The sequence below is a fragment of the Notamacropus eugenii genome, chromosome 2, assembly GCF_028372415.1.
Source record: "Notamacropus eugenii isolate mMacEug1 chromosome 2, mMacEug1.pri_v2, whole genome shotgun sequence".
Taxonomy (NCBI): Eukaryota; Metazoa; Chordata; class Mammalia; order Diprotodontia; family Macropodidae; genus Notamacropus; species Notamacropus eugenii.
In genome coordinates, this window is record NC_092873.1 from 292901899 (window position 1) to 292926661 (window position 24763).

The following is a 24763-nucleotide window of genomic DNA, read 5'->3' on the forward strand; positions in this document are numbered from 1 at the left end:
ACTGGTCATCTTGCACTCCTCACACATGACACTCTAACTCTAGTCTGTTTGCCTCTGCACTGGCTGGTTTCCATGCCTAGAATGCCCTCCTTCATCATCTCTATCTGTTAGAATCTTTGGTTTACTTCAGGCCTCAACTGAAGGACCATCTTCTGAAGGAGGACTCTCCTGGTCTTCTTGGGTGCTAATGTTCCTCTCCTGCTATCTACCTCCTCCTAAATTTACTTTGTATCTATTTTGCATGTGTTTTGTATATATGGTTTGTTCCTGATTAGGGTATATGATGAAGCCCATGAAGTGGTCATATAATTTGAATTTATCCATATATTTCCACAGGATTGGAACCAGTTATCACAGTTTACATAATTATGACTTTGAATAGTGTGAACTGAAATATTTGCAGTCACTTCACAAGATTCATTATTTGCACTAAATGAACCTCTACATGTTCATGTTGTCTTCAATATAAGAACATAAACTCCTTGAGGGAGGGAATTGTTTTAATTTTGTTTTCTTTATTCCCAGAACATAATACCTGGCACATAATACATATTTAGTAAATGTTTGTCAGTTGGTTGATTAATTGATCAAAGGGAAGAACACAAGCAAATGTCAGGAGGCAGTGGTTCAGGTTGAAGGAACATTGAAGGAGGTAGTAAAAGACAAACCTAGAAAGATAGTGTGGAATCAGATCATAGAAGACCATAAATGTCTGTCTTAGGAATTTAGACTTGATTCAGCAAACAGTTGGTAGTCACTGTTCAAGGTGTTCGAGAAGCTGAGGGATTCATTCTTGTGCACTAAAAAAGATTAATATGGCATCCATGTGAAGGATAAATTGGAAAGATCCTGAAAGTGGGGAACTAGTTAAGTGACCAGGAAAGTTAAGTAGACTAGGCAAGAAGTTAAGAGTGCCTGAATTACAGTGGTGGCTTTGAGAATAGGAAGGAGGGAATAAATGTAAGAGATTTCAAAGTTAAAGTCAAAAGGATTCCTCAACTGATTGAAGCAGGAGCATGAAAATGATTCAAAGATCACTTCAGAGTTGCAATCCTTTATGACCAGGAGGATGACAGTTCCATTGACCAAAATAAGAAAGTTTGGAGAAGAAGTAAATTTTGGTGGAATGATGATTTCAGTTTTGAGTATTTTGAGTTTGAGATACTAATGGGAAATCCTGGCAGAGGTTTTGAGGAGGCATGCAAAGGTAATGCAAATCTCAAGTCCTGGCAAAGTCAAGGCTAAAGATTCAGATTTGGACATGGGCTGCATAAAGATAATAATTGGAGCCACAGGGATGGATGTTTATTGAAGATAAGATTGGTAGAGAAAAGAGAAGGTTAAGTATGGGGACTTGGGGAATACTAGATTTGGGGGGAGGGTGAGAGAAGGAAGGGAAGCCACAAAGTATATAGAAGAGGCAGCAAAATCAAGGGAGCACAGTGTCACAATAGCCAAAGGACAAGAGGGTGTCAAGGAGGAAGGGGGTGGTTAACAATGCTGAAGGCTAAAGAAAAGTTCAAAAGGATGAGGTCTAAAAAACGGCCATTTGGTAGCGAGGACAGTGTTGAGAACGGAAACCAGATTGTACAGTGTGGAGAAGAAAGAAGCTAGTGGTAGAAGCAATGACTGTAGAGAACTTTTTCTAACTAAGGCAGGAAAGAGGAAAGTTAGAACAAGAGCTGCAGTAAGTGCCAACATCAAGGGAAAACTTCTTGAAGGTTGAGGCGTTCTAAGCATGTTTGTAAGCTATGGAAAAGGAGCAGATAGAAAGGGAAAGAATGAAGATGAAAGAGAAAAGGGCTGATTGCTGAGGCAAGGTCCTGAGAGAGCTGAGAAGGGTTAGGCTCCCAGGCACAGGGAACTTTGATGAGGAGACTCATCATATTCTCTGAGAGAGGAGGGAAAGAAAAACAGAAGAGCAAAGATATAATGAAAAAGTGAAGTGTTAAGGACAGAAGTTGAAGAAAGAAGACCCTAAGCAACTAAGTGATACAACTAAGTGAATATTGTGTTGGACCTGGAATCAGGAAGACAGTTCAGATCCTGCTTCAGACACTAATTATCGATGTGACTTTCATTTGTAAAATTAGGATGATAATAGGGCCTCCCTCCCAGGGTTCTTGTGAGGATCAAATGAGATAACATACGCAAGTATTCTGTGAGTCTTAAAGTACTATATAAATGTTAGCCATTTTTATTGTTATTAATTACTCAGGAAAGTAGGAAGTGTCATCATTTGCTGAGGTTGGGAGAGGTACAAATGGAGTTGGGAATTTGAAGAGCAGGAAGTTTATTACATTTGTTATAGGTTCTATCGGGAGTTGATAAGAGATGAATAAAAATATTGCTGCACAGCAGCGGGGGCCCAGATGAGATTAAGCGCCAAGAATTTATAAAGCATTTCATGACTTTCTCTATTAGTGCGCAGAAACAGGAATGTTGAAAGTAGGTGATTATAATTACCCTGGTTGGAAATGATCAGATGAAAATAGTAATATGCCAAAGGCTCTAGAACTGGTGGTGAATATACTGTTGAAGTAAATGACCATAGGTGGGGTCCAGACTGGATAGGGGGGCAAATAAAATCAGAATGAGTTTAATGGAGTAACAGAATAGGGAGGAGTCAGAGGACTAGGGGTCAGGATTAGGGGAAACAAGATCAATAGGAATGAAAGAGTAGGAAGAGGCAGTACAGCAGATTGTGGCTAGAGAGTCGAATTTCAGGAGTTCGAGACTATGGAAAAGTGGTGATTCCAAACAATAGTGAGATCTAAGTATGGCTGCCCTTAGTGGTAGTTGAGGTTGAGTTGTCATGGCAGTTGTTACAGTTGAGGAAGGTCACTGAACTTCTTCATTTGAAGAAAAATCTATACTGTATGATTGAATCTAGAATCTCATTTTAAGAACCAATAATTTTCATATTGTCCTAGTTCTACTGTTTCTTTTCTACAACTGAGTCAAGGGACATTAGAGGGTGTAGCAAGTGTGAGTAAACTCAGGAGACTGAGTTTCCCGAACATTTGCTTACTGAACAGGAAAGACTTCCAGATAGAATATAAGTAACAGATAATGTAAAGGAAAAATCTCTAGACTTGAATTCTAGAAACTTGAGTTCTATTCCTGACTGTCAATTACTAGCTGTGTCATCTTTGCTAAATTATAACTAATAGGATTTAGAGTGCAATTGGCAATATCCAATCCAGGGGTGGGCAACCTGCGGCCTTGAGGCCACATGTGGTCTCCTAGATCTTTAAGTGTGCCTTTTTCATTCAGTCTAGAAGGCCACATGTGGCCTCAAGGCTGAAGACTTCCCACTCCCTTCATTTTATTTGTAATAGCACTCCCACCTGGGACTCTAAGACTCTTCCTGGCACTTAGACACACAAGAAAATTGAAGATCAGAGAAGTTAAATTATTTGCTGAAGGCCATGTAAGGTAAGTAGCAAAGTTAAGATCCAAATGCTTCTTCACATATGTGATGTTGCCTCAAATCTTTTAACCAATTTGAGATTAAAATAGCCTAACCTTAAAGAGCCATACAAGTGTTAAGGGGGTATTTTTCTCCCCCAAGATGATGCCAAAGGCAAAGAAGGAAGTGGTTATCTTCCATCCACCCTCCCAAAGATAGAAATCAAGTCAAAGGCCTTCAAAGTCAACAGGGCAGCACTGAAGGGTGGACTCAGCCACAAAGAGAAGAAAATACAGATGCCACCCCCCAACTCCTAGACACCCAAGACACTCAGACTTCTAAAGTTTTCCATTATATGTGTACAGAAAAAATAAATATAAGGTGGTGTTATCAAGACTTAAAGGACCACAGCCAAGGCTCTCTACTTCTGGCTCAGCATCTAACCTGTTTGACCTCCATATCAGCTGCCCAGTCCCTGCAATGTCCCCTTCTCCCCTCCATCCTTCTCCATGCCCTTCTGGCTCCCCTTTATGTTTTTTCTTCTCTTATTAGAAAACAGGCAAGAAGAGGGAACATTTTGCTTTCTTATTTTTATGTCACCAGCACTTAGCACAATGCCTGGCCCATAGTATAGCCTTAACAAATGTTCCTTCAGTCTATCTATCTATCTATCTATCTATCTATCTATCTATCTATCTATCTATCTATCTATCTATCTATCTATCTATCTATCTATCTATCCATCCATCCATCCATCCATCCATCCATCCATCCATCCATCCATCCATCTATCTATCTATCTATCTATCTATCTATCTATCTATCTATCTATCTATCTATTTATCTATCTATGTCTGTCTGTCTGTCTATCTATCTATCTATTTATCTATCATCTATCTATGTAGGACCAAATATAAAAAATAAATATTTCTGGCTTTAGATTGGACTAGCATTGTTAGAGCTACCTAGAAATCTGTCACAGGCAGAGCCTGGCTCTAGACACCTTTACTTAAGGTAACCATACTACTGCGATGGTCCCTTGAGTTGGCATAGATGCTTATAACATGCCCTTCCTTGGCTTTTAAATATGATGTGGTATAGACATGGATGCCACCAGAAATGCAAATGAGTACCTAACAGTTCCTAGAAGCTGATTACTCAGAACTTGACAGTTCCAGCCCCAGCTTCTCACAGAAACCCCAAACTCATATTTCCAACTGCCTTGAGCACATTTCCATTTAAATGTCTACCTCGGTTTTGACACATCTAGAATTAAACTTATCTTCTTTCCAAAACTCCCATTCCCAAATTCACCACTGATCCAAATAACCATGTTTCCATTTCCCTCCCTCTACCCCAACCCTTACTTGAAAATTAGGAGTACACTTTGAACTTTCCTTCCTTCTAACTGTCTTTACTCTTGATCCATCAGTCATTAAATTCTTAAAAACCTGACTTATTCCCTCTCTCCCCATTTCCCTCATCATCACCCTTCTCCTGGTGCTTATCACTTAATTGATATGTAATCCTTTTCATTGGTGTTCCTACTTCTAATAACTCTCCTCAAAACATGCCACTCACCCCTACCAGATTAATTTTCCTAAAGCCCTGTTTGCATCATACCACTCCTCTAATAAAAAAAAAAATCTAAGGTGAAATGGAGAGATATCCCTTGCTCATGATTAGGTAGAGCAAATACAGTAAAAATACTAAATCTTCCCAAAATAATTTACAGATTTACTGAAATACTAATCAAAATACCAATAAGCTACTTCATAGATAATAGATAATATCATATCAAAATGCATATGGAAAAGCAAAAAAGTTGTCATACTACATATAAAAATGTACAATAAAGCAATAATTATTTTTGCTCCTGTCTAGGACTAGAGAAATAGAGAAAATAGATAAATAAAACAGATGACAAAATCTCAAAATTGAAACCTATATATGGAAAAGATTAGTATTTGACAAATTCATATGTAAAAAACTCTGAAGAAGAGCTTCATAACTGAATAAAAATTGTTGGGAAATTGTTGAAAAACAGTTTAATCCATATCTTACACCATACAGTTCATTAAGCTCTCACTGGGTCAATTATATAAATTTTAAAAAATTTTTAAACTTGAAAAAGTAATGATAAGCTATCTCCATTATGGAGAGTAGTAAGTCAACAAGCATTTATTAAGCACTTACTATGTTCCAGGTTCTGTGCTAAGTGCTAAGGATACAAGTAGGTGGAAAATGCCACCCTTGCTCTTAGGATCCTTATATTCAAGACAATGTAATAGGTGCACACCAAATATATACAGAGTAGGGGAGAGGTAATTTCAGAGGAAAATCCTGGAGGAAAAGAAAAAAAGGGACCTTGAAAGGGCTCCACCAAGAAATGGAATTTGAGCTGAATCTTGAAGAAAGCCAAGGAACCTAAGAGACAGCAGCAGAGGAGAGGGAGCCTTCTCAAAATGGAGCACAACCAGAACAGAAGCCAGAGTCCAGAGACAGAATGTTGTGGATGAGGAACATTGTTAGGAAACAAGTGTAAGAAATTATTAGAAACAAAATTGATGGGTTTGATTACCAAAAGAGATTTTTCACAACAAAAAGCACTATCTCTACAATAAAAAAAAGTCAAAAACTTAAGGTTTTTTTATAATGTGGAAAATTCCATTACCAACAAAGATATCACCTCATTAGAAACTTGTGAGGTTGGGGCAGCTAGGTGGTGCAATGAATAGAGCACCAACCCTGGAGTCAGAAGGACCTGGACACGTGACATGTACTAGCTGTACAAGTCACTTAACCCAATTGCCTTGCCTTCCCTCCTCCAAAAACAAAATTTGTGAGGGTCAAGAAATATGCCCAACATCACACAAACTAGTATGTGTCAGAGATAGGACTTGAATCTAGGTCTTCCTAACTCTGAGACTGCCTCTGTATTCTAGGTGGTGCAGTGGATACAACACCCGTGCAGGAGTCAGGAGGACTTGAGTTCAATCTCACCTCAAACACTTGACACTCACTAGCTATGTGACCTTGGACAAGTCACTTAACGTCAACTGCCTCATCCTGGGTCATCTCCAGTCATCCTGATAAATATCTGGTCACTGGATTCAGATGGCTCTGGAGGAGAAGTGAGGCTGGTGACTTGCACAGCCCTCCTTCACTCAAAACAAAGTCAAGTGCAAGTCTTGTCATTATTTCTCTGATGGCATGGTCTTCTTCAGTAATGAAGGATGAACACATGCCACACTGCTTCTCAAAGAAATAAATTGATTATAATAAATGTATCAGATATTATGGAACCTCTGAAATGAAATCTATAATCACTGAAAGAGGTCAGCCTAGACTCAGATTCTACCTAGCTTAGATTCAATCTAGCTCACATTCTATCTGGCTCACTTGTCAATACAAGCATCACAAATGGTGAGGTTTCCTAAGAGTCAACCCAATATGGCAGATCTTTAATAAACTTTGTTTTACTTTGGCTTAAAAAAAAAAAAATAGGTCAGTCTAATGGTCCATACAAGAAAAGCCTACTAGATAGTGGATAGTGGATTGCCTGGTGAAGGATGCCTAGAACTGACTGGTCCGCAAATATATTTGTGACTGACCCTGGTCTGAGAATTGAATAGAAAAGAAATGGGCTGCTTTGTCTTTAGGAAATTGTGTCTTTCTTTAAGTGACTCCAAATTTCTCCTTGAAACAAAGACCCATCTTTTTAACATCATTGTATTTCTAGTGCGGCTAAGTGGCTGTATGTCTGTGAGTCATGGAATATCATAACCTCCAAAGACTTAGTCATAGGTTACTGAACAAGTAACAGAAATATGCATGGTGCATATGAGAAGGCTGCCATAGTCTACTATGAAGAACAGCACACGATAAACCATTTTAAGGATATCTTCAAATAGATTTATGGCCAGAAAAGGAAGCAGGATGGTCACGTAGCAAGAGCAAAGTTCATGGATGGCATGCATGGTCCATTTTCATCCGTGCAAAGTTCATACCATGTGGGTAGACATCTGTGAAGAACTTATGGGTGTGTGTGAATAAATTGCACAACATGTGAAGGCTTGGATGAGGCAACATATGCACCATTGGAGGGAATACTCACATTGATAAAATCAAATGTTCATAGAGTATCAAAGCATACTTACGATTAGGTGGAGTAAATGGAGTAAAAATAGGAAAACATTACAAATTAATCTGCAAATTTACTGCAACACTAATCAAAATACCAATAGGCTACTTTGTAGACATTTAGATAACATATCAAAGTACACATTGAAAGATAGAAAGCGATTTGTCTTACTGCATTTCAAACTTTATAATAAAGCCAGTCTGTTATCTGGTAACCAGAAAACAGGACTGGGAACTGATCTCTAGGTATTATCTATCCAAATGTTGTCCAGAGGAGAAATAGGCAAACAGTTCCCAAAAGGAAACATAAATTGTTAATATCCATCTGGGGAGATCTTCAAATTTCCCTATAATCAGAAAAATGTAAATCAAGACAATAGTAACAGCCGCTAAATGTTTTTAAATGGCAAAAAAAAAAAAGTGATGAAAATCAATGTCAGTAGGGCTGCAGAGAAATACTTATTGTGTAGGACTTTCAACTAGTGCTAACTCTTTAGAAAGTAATCTGATAGCAAAACAAAAGTTACAAAGTTCTTTATGCTTTTTGTCCCAAGGACTCAGTTGTGAGGCTTTTATCTGATATGTATTATGAAAAGGAAAAAAAAGACCTAGCTGTGCAAAAATATTTCTAGCTTCTTTATTTGTAACAGCAAGAAGCAGAAAACAATTTAGATGTCTGATGCTTGGAGAATGACTGAATAAGCCATGACATATTAATGGACTGACATATTATAGTTTAAATGTAGAAATGGTAATTTGTGAAGATATGCATTAACATGAAATGATTATAAAAACAAGATTAATGAACTCAAAGCAGCATCTATACATATGCATTCAATACAACTATACTTTTAAAAGAAAGCTTCTTCAGATGGATTTGACATATGTAGTCCAAACATCTATATTTTCGTTTGTAGCTTGCATTCCATTTCTCAATGTGTGTGTTATGATGTACCCTTAAGTGGTTACTTTGGGGTCAGTTTTATTTAGTTGTTTTTCTTTGCTAAAAGGGAGAGTACAATATAAAAAAATGATTTAAAAAGGTATTGATTTCAAATAAAATAAATGGTGTATTCTAACATGTTCCTCGCTTAATGAGTGTTTCTTCTTTTGTACGATTATTTGATGTTTTTCACTGATGGTTATTAGGTTGTTTTGCTGTTTTTTAATTCTAATTTATTTTTAAAATTTTTCTTCAAACAGATCAATCGATAATCAATCAAGAAACATTTATTAAGTGTCTACTACATCTCAAACATTGTGTGTTTTCATTGGTATAGGAAACCCCCAGTGAGGAAACTCCATTCACCATTGCCGGTCCCATGGCTCTGCAGTTTATAGTTTGAGGGAGTTATGTGGAGAAAATCAGAGATTACATGATTTGGCCAGGACCACAGAACAAATATATATATGTATATATATATATATATATATATATATATATATATATATATATATATATATATATATATATATATACACACACACACACACATATATGTGTGTGTGTGTGTGTGTGTGTGTATGTATATATATATATATATATATATATATATATATATATATATATATATATATATATATATATATATATATATATATATATATATATATATATATATATACATATATCAGAGGTGGGATTTGACCCCAGGTCTTCTGATTTCAAGGCCAGCTTTCTATCTCTTACTCCACTCTTTCTGCCCCCATTTTACAGATGAGACAATAATAGGGAACTGCACTTTAAGGCTTACACGTGCTTTCCTCACAATAATTCTGTGAGGTAGATGACACTGAGATATGCTAGAGCCATGTCCTGCCAGCTTGCCAAGATGACTGCTATTTTTTCATTTAATTTTTCTTGTATTTTTCTCAATTGTAAACAAAAAATGTTAACATTTGTTTTTTAAATTTTTGAGCTTTCAATTCTCTCTCCCCTCTCTCTTTTCCTCACTTCATTGAGAAAGCAAGCATTTTGACATAGAATATACATGTGCAGTCATGCAATATTTTCCATATTAGCCATGTTTTATTATTTAGAAAAAATAGTGTCCACTTGCTACTCACTAGATCAAATTCAAGCAGTCTAGGATTCAGTCATAATCTTTATTTCTACACACAAACCTGCTGCAATCACAGCAGTCTCCTCATTGTTCAGCTCAGGCGCCATGCACAGTCCTGTCTGGAAACCTGTGTTCATATTGATCCTTTCCATATGATGCCCTCGCACTTTTTCAATTTCTACCCAGTCTTTCTGCTCCATGAAATTTTCCTGGAAGACTTCATCCTACACTGATGCCTCTCTTCTTGAACACCTATTATATTTGTTGTCCATACTACAAAATTACCATTTAATTGTATGCCATTTCATTTCGTAATTATCCATATAATTTAACACTAAACGGCAAACTATATTGTTCTCTAATTACTTTACCCATATATACGTTGAGAAGCAAGGTGGTATTGTAGAAAGACTAATGAACCTGGATCTCAGCTCTGTTATTTATACTTGAGTGACCTTAGAAAGTTATTCTCCCTCTCTCAGTCTCAGTTTCCTATTTGGTAAAATGAGCAAGGGTGTTAGACTACATGGTCCCTTTTTGATCTATATCATATGGTCTTGCCTTCTCAACAGCATTATAAGTTACTTGTGGGCATTGATAAAGTTTTTGCTTTTGTATTCTGCATCTTCTCCTCTTTTGTCCCCCAACTAGAACTTAGCATTATGCTAGCCATATGTGCTCCATCAGTATTTATCTATTGACTGATCGAACCTGTTTCAATGAGGTGTGGACAGCTGTTGTTGCGATGGTATGAGATGATGGGATCTTGCACTGGGCACATGATTTGCTTGGTGTTCCCTGGCTATCATTCCCTCACCTTTTACAGTTGCAGCTAGGTCCAAAGTCCTATGGCATTTAAAAAGTTTCGAGAGACATAATTTCTGGGTAATTTAATCATTTTATTAATAATTTCTGCATTTTGTATGAACTTTGGTTATGTCATTTTCTTGTAAGTTACCCCCAGCCTAGCACAATCTATTAAAAGAATTTATTGCCGCCCAAACCCAAACACAATGGCTTCCCCATCTGGGTGGGATCTAGTTAGAGAAGGTTAGCTTAGCCTTCAGAGACTATGACCTTGAAGTGAGGATAAAAGAAAAAGGGGGAAATCTGAATTTTCCCAAATCATTGGTTATTAATAATTTCTCTCAGTCCATTCTGCAGCAATGTCAATGCTGGGGGAATATGGGGCACTTCTCAAGGATATAGCCAGTGCTAACGAATGGGTGATAAAGAAAAGGAGAGAAAAAATGAATAAAGTATTAACTTAAAAAAGAGTAAAACTAAGTCCAAACCAGTAATCCTCAAACTTGTATGCAGCTCTTTGTATGCAAACCTTGAGACTTTAATACTAGAACATTATATCATGGTAGACTCTACAGTCGTTGTGGATGTGGATCCTTTGGTTACGAAGGGAAGAAATGTAATCATGAAGTCATAGAACTATTAAGTGTGGACAAGAAAAACATAGAATAATCAATTGTTTATTCAATTCATCAAGCATTTTTTATTGCCTATTATGTGCTATGCACTGTGCTAGATGCTAAGGATATAAAGACACACAAAAAATAGCCCCTGTCTTCAATGAGCATAAGCTCTACTAAGGTGGGGTAGGGAAGGGCAGACATTAACTACTCTTGCTATCTCTCCGTTGACCCTCTCCCTGTAATATAAAAAGGCAAGTTAAGGAATCAGGAGTAGAAAGGACTAAAAGGTGTTTCCTCAGTGCAATTATTGATAGTGACAGGCATGAAAAAGGGAAAACATTGACAAATATTATAACTCAAGATAGAATGTGATCAGCGCCATAAGAATACCAAACAAAGTGCTCCTAGAATTAAGAGGAGTATCTACCCAACTTTTCTTCCTTTCTTTTTATCTCTTTCCCTCCCTCGTTCCAACCCTTTTTCTTCCTATTTCTATCTATATTTCTTGCCCTCTTTGTCCCATTCTCTATAATTGTTCTTTTCTTCCTTTCAATATCTTTCTTTCTTTCTTTCTTTCTTTCTTTCTTTCTTTCTTTCTTTCTTTCTTTCTTTCTTTCTTTCTTTCTTTCTTTCTTTCTTTCTTTGACTCAAGTAGACCGAGAGGAGGGGAAATTGATTTTGTTCCCCAAGTTCCTGTTATATCAATTTAGTATTCATCTCTGGAAATGCTGAGAAAGTATTACATGGCCAAGTGCGGTAGTCTTCACCTGAGTTTCTCAACTAGTACAGGAAAAAAACAGTAAAGATGGTACTGTGCTGTACATTTGGACACAACCCAAGCTTTGCTGATGGAATCTCACTTGTTAGAATGTAAAAGCCCTGGGCCAAGTTTCCATTCTAGTGGCAACACTAGCCTAGAACAGAAATGACACAGGCAAATCCTCTCTGCCCTGGACTAAGGTGAGGAAGCTACCTCCAGGTTCTTAAAGGGAGAAATTCCAGGAAATGAGAGGTTTAGGACTTGTTTTGAATTCTGTAGGACTGACTGTCAAAGTCATTCTACATGCTCCCAGATTTCCCATTATATGATAACTTCTGAACAATACCAGACAGGGCATGCTGATCTAACATGCTACATGTCCCTCATTCTTCGTTCCTCTCCTCTGGGCCTCTCCAACTATATTCCCATCTCCTGCTCTTGCTATCTCTCCACTGACCCTTTCTCTCTGTAACATAAAAGGGCAAATCAAGGAACAAGAGTGGAAAGGACCAAAAGGCGTTTCTTTAGGACAGGGATCGGGAACCTGTGGTCTCGAGGCCACATGTGACCCTCTAGGTTCTCAAGTGTGGCCCTTTGACCGAATCCAAACTTCATAGAACTTCCCTTAATAATGTGAAATTTGAGGGCCTAGACTAGGGCCACATGTGGCCTTGAGGCTGTAGATTCCCCACCCCTGCTTTAGGGGAATTATTGATAGTGGCAGGCCTGAACAGGTGAGAAAGATAGTCTCTAGGATATCTTGCCCTGACAAATAGTATTCAGCAAAAGTTTGAGAGTCATTAGTCTATTCCTGACTCAACTGACCACTAAGACATCTGACTCTAGATACTCTCTATGATGTAATGAAGGTTGCATATGGAATGGCTTGAGCAGTCAGCCCCACTCTCTACTGTAGCAAGAGCTGTGTAGAGACTGTACCAAGTGTAGACTTTGCCAAAGGTTAAGTCCTCTGTTGTACTTAGTTCTGCTATTAGCTGAAGTGGGATTCAGTAATGGCTACAGATAAAGTATGTGTGTGTGTGTTTGTGTGTGCACACAGGTTGCATGGATGGGCATGAGTGTGTGTATGTGTATGGATGTTTGAGTATGAGTGTGAGTATGTTTGGATGTGTGAGTGTGTATGTGTGTGACAGTGTGTGTATGTGTGTGTGTGTGTGTGTGTGTGTATGTATGAATGTTTGGAGGCTAGAGGACATGGTCAATAAAACAATTGTACCACCAGTTCAAGAATTTCTAAGGAGAACCCTAACTGTATAGACGAACTTGTATAGACAAGCAATTATCAGGTCTTTACTGTGTGCCAAGCCCTGCGCTAAGTGTTGAAGTTATAAAGAAAGGCATTCAATATGAACATTGAAGTTCACTACAGGTACTAAAGTTCACAACTATCAAATTAGTCACCCTTGAGAGAATAAATATCACAGAGAAGGGTGGAATGTGCCCCTATGGAAAGGACATCACTTCTTAGAAATGATCCACTTTCCCCCTTGGCACCTCTACACTATCCCCCACTTCTCATGCCTACTACCTTCAGATGGTACAGCCCAGGATAAGGCCAGCTGCTCTGTTTTTCCACTGGAGAAGATGAGTCAGTGAACAGTGGGGTTCCACTTAATCACCACCCAAAAACAAGGCCTTAAAACCAGGGGGTGGCATTGCCTCCGAGCTCAGTTTTTCCTTCATGTCAGGGAGTTTATTCCTCTTAGGAGACACAGGGTGAGAAAGCACATGTCTAAGAGACACATGTTCCCAAACTTCCCCATTGCCTCCTTCCTCCAGCAGTTCCATCCCAAAGGGACCCGCAAAGTCAGGTCATTTCCCTTTAAGCTACCACCGCATCTACAAGTTTTCCTGAGGTTGTGGGATGGAATCTCAACTCGCAGACTGAGGAGCTAAGCCTAAAAGGTTTGGCGAACCACGGATTCTCTCCCTCATTCCCTTACTTGCAAAGCATCAAGTGAGTAGACAGAGGGCTCAGATATCAAATCACCATTCACAAGCTTTCACAGATGAGTTGTCTGACAACTCTAGGTTTACAGAACTGATTTGGTCCTGATAACCATCCTCAATCTTTTCCCTGACACCCCAACCCCTAACTGCCCCAAGCAAAAGAAATACAAGATGCTGTTCTTTTAGGTCAACCCAAATGAATTTTCAGTCATTTTAAAATAAAATGTTTATGGACATGGAAGAAAATGTTGCTATAGGTAATTTTTCTGATGTTCAGTAGCCTTTGATGGAATTCCAAGAGCAAAGAGGTGGCCAAGTCATCAGTGTTGATACTTAGAGGAATTAGTTCTGGCCTCTGACCCCTTAATATCAACTACCTCTGAGACTCTAAGATATAAGCCTCAGCTTAGCTGTCCAGAGAACTCTGCCTATCCAAGTCATACTATTATTTACAAGACTTGTAATGGTTTATTTCCTCTGTTTAGCTCAAAGAAATAGCACACAAAATTCGAGAAGCAAGAATCCTAGAGGAGATATCTAAAGAACATACAAGCAGCCCAAAGGAGCTAAATTTTTAACTTGCTCTTTCTTGAGAGTCTACCTTCTTTTAATGCCTGGACCCCACAGGTAGACTAGACTACCACTAAAGTCTCTTCCAGCTCTAAATCTCTGATACCACAGTTCTTAGACAGTTGAACTATTTTATTATTTGTCTAAGAGACCCCATGCACACTGAGGTGTCTGCATCAGACTCACCAGAAACTCGCTAGCACACTCTTCCCCAATGAGTTTCTTGTTTCTGGCCTTGTCCAGGTACTTCTGTAGGATTTCTCTTTGGTCCATGGTGCAAAGCAGGAGCACCCCAGTCTGTCAGGGGGCTAGGAAAGGGCATGTCAAATGTGTGTCATGGTCGAGACACCACTGTAAGAGCAGTGCCTGCTAAACACTGTGGTTTACTGACTTCATCACAAGCCCTAGAGGAAATTAGTGCGTAACAGCTTCTGTGGTCACACAACAAAGCCATCCCCTCCCACCCAGGCCCTAGCACCTCCCTTCCCAACAAGGGAACCTAGTTATATGAGAGTTTTTGACAAACAGGAGACTAACCAGAATAAAACATGTGGTCTGCTTACCCCTCTGCTCCAGATGCCTTCACCACACCACCCTTTAAGCCAAGTATACCTTTGCTCTTCCTATTTCCCATGGAGAAGCTTAAACTGTACAGTGCTGAGGCTTCCCTTCATTGCCACAAATTTAGAAAGCTCTTAATAAACCGATTGTTTTCTCACACCTGGGGATGAACTCTAAAAAAGTTAAATTTTGGCCTAGGAATGTAGCTAGACACCATTAGAATTGACCAAGGACTGATTAACAGCAAGGACAGTCCTACCATTTCCTTCCTGCCATTAGTGACTAGTAAAAAATATCCCTCTGTCCTTCAGACCTGAGTAGGCCCTTTTTTTATTCAAAGTTCTCACTTACCATGCCCTGCCTGAAGTACTGATTTCCTAGTCTCTCCTGTTTTAAGAAGCTTATGTCTGAGCACCTTCTCTACTTCCTGCCATATTGGGGAAATGAAGGAAGGCTTGCTGGGTTCCAATCCAGAGACCTTTTCTGGGGTACTGGAGGATCCTGGTCACAAAGATAGTGATGGTCTTGCCTCCTCATCCAGCCCAGCTCCCACGTGCTGGATGGGTGAAATGACCACATGGAGCACCCAGTGAGTGACTCCAGAATTAAAGTCCAATAAATTCCTTAAATCTACCTCATTCACCTCGGTACAGCACAGGAGCAGAAGCATCTCAGTTGCCCTTTGAATTCCTATCCCACAGCAGGTACTTGGTAAAAATTCATAAAAGATCATGAACAGCTCCCAGGAAAGACTGTGAATAAGCTTAGAAACTTCACATGGCTATAACTTCTGTTATTTTAGGTTTTGGTAGCACTATCTATTTTGCAACACAGGCTCCAGCTCCTTCAGAATACCGTAACTGTAGAGTTTCTTAGGCTACTTTCAGTTACTAAGCGGCAGAGAGGAAACCCTGTCCTGAGATGCACCCATAAGGAAAACACAATTTTAGAAAATGCATGCAGGTAATTTATGACTTCCATTCTGAATGCACAATGCCAACCTCAACAAGATAAGATAAGAGGACCCATGTAAATCTTTAGCAGCAGTGTTGATGCAGGAAAGGTTGGTACTTCTCAAATGAGCTCCATTTAATGATTAAGGGGGAGTTCATGATCCACAGGCCATGCTTTTTTAAAAAACACACCACACTCCACAGTAATGTCCTAGAAATCTCAAGAGAGAAGACAAAATATCCTTGCTTCATTTCTATATCTAGAGATAGAGACTTTCCAAATGAAATTCCTTCTCTTCAGAATAGTAAAATACAGTTCCAAAAGATGATAATTTCTCCAAATTTAACCAAGAGAATACAGGAAATTGGTCAGACAGGGAGAATGCTAATACCATGTCACATTCATGAGAACCCTCAGCACAGATCTGCTTCTATTAGAAACAATAATCCAAGCAAAGATACCTGGGGCAGGATGAAATGGAAAAAAGCCTTAGGCCTGAATTTGAACACTTGCTCTTTCTCTCTGTGACTTTGGGTAACCTACTTAACTTCCCTGGGCCTCAGTTTTCTTATCTGTAAAAGGAGAGGGGTTGGACTAGGTAACCAACTATGGTTCCTTCCAGCCTTTAACTCTGCTATCTGCTAGGATTTTTTTATTCAGCCTAAAGACCTATTGAAGTTCAATTTCTCACTATATTCTTTTGCCTCTTAATGTGTGTAATTGGATGGAGGGGAAGAAAACGAGAAGATATGAGTGCTTTATAAATTTCCTATTCTGAATCCAAAGATCTGAAAACAGGGTCCTAGGAGAACTGTAATTCTTTGTCCTCTGTTAAGCTGCAGTTCTAAGGAGTTTGTTCTGATCTAAAACTGAAAGATATTAGAAACCCCATTAAAAAAAAAACCAAACCAAACCTAACCACAAACGTGTACATGGCTATCTTCTGAGCAGACCATTCAAGGGAGCCCAAAGGAAACGGAAAAAACAAACTCTCCTCTTCTTTTTGAAGCTTCTATTTGTAACGAACCAAAGCCAAATTGACATTTAGTCTTTGCAAGTTTCCCTCAAATTCATCTGAATGGCAGTACTTTACGGTGGGGATGATGTTGACTCATTTGCATCCTGTGCAGTGATCAAGAACAGCTAAGGGAAAATATATGCAAAGAAGGTGGAAATATACCTAAAAGAAGTTTAGAATTGGTGACCAAACATTTAAGTAGGCCTGGCCAAGTGTCCTAAGTGCCCACAACTAATGTGAGCCTCAAGAATGTTCAAACACCTGTCTGGAACCTCGCATTGTGAGTATATTGTGAGCACATATCCTGTAGCTCACCCAATGTGAGCTGCAGAAAGAAAAAACCTGAAAGAGCAACTCTAGGGAGCAGAGGAGAAAGAATTGTCCTTCTATGAGCCTGATGGGCTCACTCCAGGTGTCTCTAGTCAGAAGGAAGAGAGCAGTGGAGGGAACAAGTCACTAAATTACTTGTTCTGAACAGCTCATGCATGTGCATGTGTATGTGTATGTGTGTGTTTGCACCCACATGCACACATGCACATGCTCTCACATGTGCTGTCAACAAGTCAAGTGCTTAAACATTTATTAAGCACTTACTACATATCACATAATTGTGTTAAGTGATGGACTGTGTGTGTGCTTTTCCCTGTGTGTAGGAGTGGGGATAGCAACAGCAGAATGTCACAGTTTTACCAAAAACATTGGCCATGGAGAGAGGCCTGGAGGTGGTCTATGCACGTGTTATGAGAGAAATATCTCCTTTCCGAGTTCAGGTGGTGAGCAACTGCTGCCAATTATATAATTACCACAATGTGGAAAATATAGAGGTATTCACATCTCAGAGAAAATCTGAACCATCATGAGCATTCTGACAAGGCTTCACGTGGGCAGAATTACATCAGTCATAGACAAGTAATTCTTTTACATATTGTAATCTTGTATAATCCTCTTTGGTCATAAAAGTTAAGGAGAAGGTAGGTCCATAATCCCATGCTTCTTTCAATGTCATAAAAGTTGAACAAATGTAGTTAAACAGTCATAAATTCATACATCAACTAAGGAAGCAGAGCTTGTTTTAAAAAAACACAACTCTATAGGTAAACTTAGGTATTAGAAAGGTTACAGATTAAACTATATTTAGAGGGTTCACAAATAGGCTGATTGAGGAGGATTTATATGTCACCAAGGAGTCAGGGATAATTGAGATTCTCCCTTTGGTTTCTTCTTTAAAGAGTTCTTAAATCTCTTAAGTAAAGTTTTACATCTTGTGGGACAGCTTTTGTTCAGGTTAATATTAAAACAGACTTTTTGTTAACTAAAAACTGCAGTAGCAATGACCCTGAGTCTCAAATAAGAAAATAAAAATTCTTCCAGTAACATGTGCTATGAGAGAGTCCTGTGGAGGTGGTAATGGATGTCGTGAACACTTTGAGTTAGATGCAGTATCATTGGAGACTCTTAGGCCAGATAAATAACCCGGAATACTTGCAGTTCCAAAATATCAGCAGCTAGCCAAAGATTTAAAGAAACATACTGGAGCCACAAGGTAGGTGAACTACCTCTGGACTTTACTTTCATAGTCAGGGTATGGCAATATTCCTTCCTTTCTGGCCCTTGCTTTCTGGATGTTGAATCCTAAAGCCCTCATTTTACAGATGAGGAAACTAAGGTTCAGATCAAGGACTTGCCCAGGGCTCTACAGGGAGTAAACATCAGAGGCAGAATTTTAGCCCAGGCCCTCACAACGCAAAAGGGATGATTAAAAGAAGTCCCAGAGTGAAAACTTCCCTGTCATTTTTGTGAATGTTAAAGATAAATAAAAGATACATTTAAAAAATATATTGCATGATTTAATCAGAGTCACTTTCTGGTCTAATTATTTCTCACATCAGTACACTTTCATCTCCGGTCTGGGACAGTCCATGCTGCCCATCTCTCTGAATGCCCAGTATCTGTGCCAGGAGCAGATGGGCCCTTCCTATAGTGAGGTCCTGCATCTTGGCAAGGAGTGCAGGACTAAGGTCTGTGACCCAAACAGAAGGGCCCTTCCTGCCAAGCTGCCACTCATATACTTCTGCCACAGACTACCAAAAGATAAACGTAATTTAAGAGTGAATCTTTCTCCCTGCTAGAGAAAAAGGTTAAAGGGCTGGATGAATGCTTTTCTACTCTCCATCATATCTAGGAGATTAATGTGCAATGAACACTAGTAAAATGATCAAAAGTGAAGGGAGGACGTGTGCTACACTGCGGAAGGGGCCCTGGATTTGGGTCAGGGAACTTGGGTGTGAATCCTTCATTTTTAGTGCTCCAGACAACTCTGAGATGATAACTACTCTGGGCCTCCATTTCTTCATCTGTAAAATCAAGGGGATTGGACTAGATAATCCCCAGAGGCATAGAAGAATAAACTCCAAAGGAAAATAAGGAAGAGAAAAGTGCTGTAGAAACAAGAAAATATAAGCCGGGGGGCATAAGGAACAGGAGGTTGGAAGGTGACACCAAGGAGGAACCAAGAGAAAAAGACTCTGAGTGTTTGAAGCTATATAATAGGAGAACATGAGTTATACTCCCAGCCATTGCTTATGAGGCAGAAATGATGACTTCTTGGGATCAGGAAAGCAGCTTATTTAATAAAGACCAGGATGAATGTGTTTTTTTAGAAAACCGCTGATCTAAATACAAACATTTTGAATTAATGAGAAAGGAGAAGGGAGAATAATGCCCAGATGCAGTTTCTAAAATAAATGCGGTAGAAAACAGAAGGTATGACAGAGGGATAAGAGAAGTAGACATATGCAGGGATAGCGATAACGCCCATGGACTCTGACACCCATGTACCAGTACCTAGAAGAGGGGCAGCAGAGTCGATGAAAGACAGCATGGCAGGAAGGTAGTAGGCCTTCATCAATATCCCTGAGACTTGATGGAATGCAGAAGCATCCGTGACTGACCAATCAAAGTGAAGATCAGGTGGAAGGTGAGTTCACATATTACAAGTCTCTAAGAAGTGTAGCAGAATGATGATTATTCAAGTTAGGATTGAAGGAGGAAGTGTTAACAGAGTGGTGGGAGTGTACTGTAGGCAGTGATGTGCTGGTAAATGCTTAACAGTCTGCTCTCCAGGAAGAAAAACATATGCACAACTCATTTAAGTTTAATCCACTTTGTGAACATTTTCCCCATCTCTTCCTTAAGTCTAGACAATCAACAAAACAATAAATTAGGCTGGGATTTGTAGCCTTTGCTGGTTGGGTAAATGTTCACACTGAAAATTTAACAATTGGCTCCCAACCTATTCCAAACAGAGGCCACCAGGTCAGTTAGAGGAATTAGATGATGAGTTCCTGATACAGATCCCAGATCAGGGAAGGAGGCAGGATACAATTATGATGAGAGGCACCAAGTATCCAAACTTCTGTTTGAATTCTTTGCTAAAAGCAGAGCAGCTGACACATTTTTGAACAGGTAGAAGAAATGATGAGAGGCATTGTTTCTTGGTCCTGATTCTGATCAATAAAGTGAGAGAAGTGGAAATGTTAGGAACCTTACAGAGGTCAGTGGTCATTCTGTCTTAGAGTTTGTGATAGCAAAGAAAGAGAATATTGGGCAGCATCTGAAGGGCTCCCTAGACTTTCAGAGAAAAGAGTTCAAAGTGTTTATTTAACCCCTGATTAAATCCAACATAAGCAGGATTCTTTGGTGCAAGACTCGGAGAAAGAAGTTTACATGAGAAGGATGTAATCAAGTGCCAGATTTTGCTACAGTATTCTCAATTTATTCCAGCAAAGACAATAATGAGGAGGTAGCTAAAGAGCCTCGGTGAGACTCTTCAAACTTGAGGAGCTCCTGTATGAACTCAGAACTTGTACTGGAGGTAAACCCCAGCATGATCAGAGACGTGATAAATGCCAAGACAGCAACCAACAGGTTCCCTGTGGGGGTAAGAAAGAGAGCAAGGAAATCAGTGGACTTCTACTTGGGAGAGGGAGAAAGGAGCAACTGACCTACAATATTCTTCAGAAAAGCAACACTAAATATGCCTTCAATGCATATTAGAGGATGGAAGAAATATTGTTAAGACCTCAGGCTACCACATGAGGCTGTTACTGGTAAAGCCTCAGCCTAGGTAAGGCGGAAAGGGGACAAGGAGGAACTACCTGGCCAAGGAGGAAACCACTAGCTGGTAGCTTCCTATTTTAACTAATTACTCTAACTCATCCTTCAATGTGCTAATGAAGGACTAAAAGTACTCTCAGCGGCCCTCCAAATTTCAACACCCAGGACAATGATCCAGTCACCTTGTCCTGGATATAATTCTGCTACTTGGTGTGGATAGGAGTGAAAAAATGATGAATGAAAAAGTATTTATTAATTGTTTAATATGTGCAAAGCACTGTGCCAAACCCTGGGGATACAAATAGTAAAGGGAGAAGTTCCCTATTTTCAAGGACTCATATTCTAGAATGGGGAAACAATATCTAGAAGGCTTCAACTGTAAGTGAGATGTCAAGGCCCAGCGGTTCTTAGCGTACAGCCATAAGGCAGGTTGTTATGCAACCGCTTTTCTGTCATTTCCACTAATAAAACTGTATTTTTTTCTGATATTGCAGCATGTGATGGTACCATAGACTTTGGTGTGATGCTCTTTTTGGGGGGAGGGGTCTTCATTAGCTGCAGTTACTAATGGGAAGATAATAATAGATGAGGTTGTGAAAGCAAAAGCACCCAACTCTGCATTTGTTTGTTTTCTTTATGAAGGAAAATGACTTTCAGATTGGGAAAGATAAAAAAAAAATGACTGACATAGAATAAAAAGCCAAGATAAGGGAGGAGATAAGGTAAAAAAAAGTACCCAGCTGCTCTCAATGAATCCCTGTCCAGATGAAACCAACTGTTACAGTTCCAGAGGACTCATGAGAAAACATGCTCTCCACCTCCAGAGGTGACAGACTCAGAGGGCGGATTGAAATAGAAATACACACACACACACACACACACACACACACACACACAGGGTGGGTAATGGCTAACGTAGGAATTTGTTTTACTTGACTATACATATTTGTAATGGATTGTTTTTCTTGTTTTCTCAATTTGTGGAGGAAGGAAGAAGAATTTAACCTTAAGTAAAATAAAACTGAATTAATATAAATAAATAAATTCAAGTCACCTGGTCTAAATGAACTAAATTCCATGTACTGAAAGACTGTGACTGCTAAAACACTGTGGGCCATTTTAATAAAATGGCAAAGAGGAAGTGTGCCCCAGGATAAGAGATAGGCAAACATTCCAGTTTTCAAAAAAAGGGGAAATAACTAAATACTATAAACTGGTGAAGATGATGATGATTCCTAGTAAATTCTAGAATGGATTATTAAAGGTTTATGAGCACTCAGAATGGGAAGTGGTGATTAAGACCAAGTCATATCAGACTAAACTCATTTCCTTTTTCAACAGGGTTACTGAACTAGTACATCAGGGAAATAGTATAAAAACAGAATATTTAACAAAGCGTCTCTGGATATTCTTGTGAACAAAATGGAAGGAGAGACAGGGACTGGGTGAGAGTACAGTTAGGAATATTAGGATCTGGTTGACTACCTGGACTTGAAGAGTGTTTATTCTTGGATAAACATCAGTGTGAAGAGAGGTCTCTAGTAAAATGCCACAGTTCTCTATCTTTGGCCCTGGTTTGTTTAGCACATTTTGTCAGTGACTTGGAAGAATGCAGTGATGGCATGCTGCTTCTCCAATTTGCAGATCTAAAAGATGGAAGAAAATAAGGTCATGCTAACACTCAGCAAATGTTTTAAGGATTGTTATTTATAAGTCAAAATTGTTCTTTTTAGTCCCAGAGGGAAAAATTAGGAGCAATGAGTAGAAGCAATAAATTCAGTTAAATATGAGGAACATTTTCACAATAATTAGAGCTCTCTCAAAATGGAATAGGCTGCCTCTGTGGATAGTGAATTTCCTGTTGCTAGAGGTCTTAAAACAGAAACTATATAATCATTTATCAGGACTCCTTTGTATAAAGGAGAGTAATAAGAGCTAACATTTATATAGCACATACCATGTATCAGGCACTCTACTAAGTGCTTTACAAATATAATCTCATTTGATCTTCACAACAACCTGAGAAGTTGGCGCTATTATTATCCCCATTTTATACATAAAGAAACTGAAGCAAAGGTTAAGTGACTTACACAAAAGTATTTGAGGCTGAATTTGAACTCAGGTCTTCCTGACTCCAGGCCTGGTGTTTTTCCACTGTACTACCTAGCTACTATTGCTGTGGTGTAACTAGATTTCAAGACCACTGACATTCTTTCCAGCACTCAAATTCTCTGATTCTACTACAAAGGAATAAACCCAGAGTTTTGTCACTGTTGAAGTGCTGCATTTTCTAGTTCCAATAAACTGGCCATGACTTTCTCAGTTTTTACCTCAGCCTAGCACTGCCTTTTCATAAGTTGACTCCACAGATGGGCTAACCCATCTTTGTAGCTCAGTTGACTTTATGCCAAGTGGGCTTTCATTACGCCATTTCAGGCAGGCCCTATCTGATCACTTTTGTGCCCTGGGACCTTGCCTACCAATCTGGTATGCATGCCGTAGGCTTTATGACCAGCTGCTCACAGATGGCACAGGGAAGAAGTTTCTGTGATCTTTGTGCTTCAGAACCACCAGTTCCAGTAAGGCAATCAAAATTCAACCTGTTACTCTTGTAATGAAATTGAAGAATCCAAGGATCTTCGAAAGGTTTTCAAAATTCATTTTTTATCAAGTTTTCAGTCATACATGATTCTTCATAACCCCATTTGAGATTTTCTTGGCAAAGATATTAGAGTGGTTTGCCATTTCCTTCTCCAGCTCATTTGACAGATGAGAAAACAGACACACAGAAGGTTGAGTGACTTGCCCAGGGTCACACAGTTTGTAAGTGTTTAAAGCCAGATTTGAACTCACAAGGAGGAGTCTTCCTGATTCCAGACCCAACACTATATCCCCCACGCCACTTAGATACCCAAAGGGATAGTTACTTCAAAGACATAGTGATACAGGAGTACAAACATTTCCTCTACTACCTCAATCTCTAGGGGCTTGTGAGACATAGGCTTCGCTGGCTCAGTATTAGTCATCATTAATGTCTGAAGAACAAGGATCAATCTTCTACCATTGATCATGCCAGTGAAAGCTGAGATGAGGACTCATCTCGCACTCATGTTGCATCTGAACATGAACTTGGTGGGACTAATGCTGTGTAGGAACTGAGCTGGATTTTGAGCCTAATCCCCTAGAGTTGTTCATCCTTTGTACTTGAAAGGACCAATGATATCACAGTGTTGGGATTAAGAAAGGGGATAAGAGTGTTTGAGTGTATCCATTTGAATTGTCCATTTGAACATTTGGGATGGAGATGTCTCTTGATTTGCGCATCTTCTGTTTGCTTTGTGCTATTGTAATTCTGCTTTGCTCATAGAGCACAGCATTTTCTTTGATGCAGGCAAGCCACTCTTGATGGGCTGGCTTCAAAACGCAGTTTGGATTCTGTACTCTCTGTATATATGTACCCCTTGAATTCAGAATGTGGCAGAAGCTAAACTTCTTACATTCAGAACAGGAAAGAAAGAACAAAAGGCCAAGTGCTAAGGTCTGTTTCTTGGAATCATATGACTTCAAAGGAGAAAAGTCCCTAAGGCCTCTCCCCTTATAGCATGTTCTCTGACCAGATACTATGACTGAAAAAGTTACCAACATTCCCTATGAGCAACTGAGGCAAAAGAGGAAGTGGCTGATGCTGACAGGCCTTTTTGCATTCCTTCAAAGCCAATCAAAGAGTCTCCTCTTCACCAAGCAGTTTACCAGTTGGAATCAGTTATA

The 24763-nt window shown here is 39.2% G+C and overlaps 1 protein-coding gene across 2 annotated transcripts in view; it reads right to left on the reverse strand.

The window, feature by feature from the left end:
• The window catches only part of PTPN22 (protein tyrosine phosphatase non-receptor type 22), a 76161-nt gene extending 61405 nt beyond the window's left edge, over nt 1-14756 (reverse strand). Inside the window, exon 1 of one of the 2 annotated variants that reach the window (XM_072644389.1) lies at nt 14533-14756. In XM_072644389.1, coding sequence (XP_072500490.1) covers nt 14533-14619 — 87 coding nt within the window. In that variant the 5' untranslated portion in view covers nt 14620-14756. The remainder of the gene's footprint in view (nt 1-14532) is intronic. The other variant, XM_072644390.1, reaches the window with a different exon arrangement.
• Nucleotides 14757-24763: the final 10007 nt, after the last annotated feature.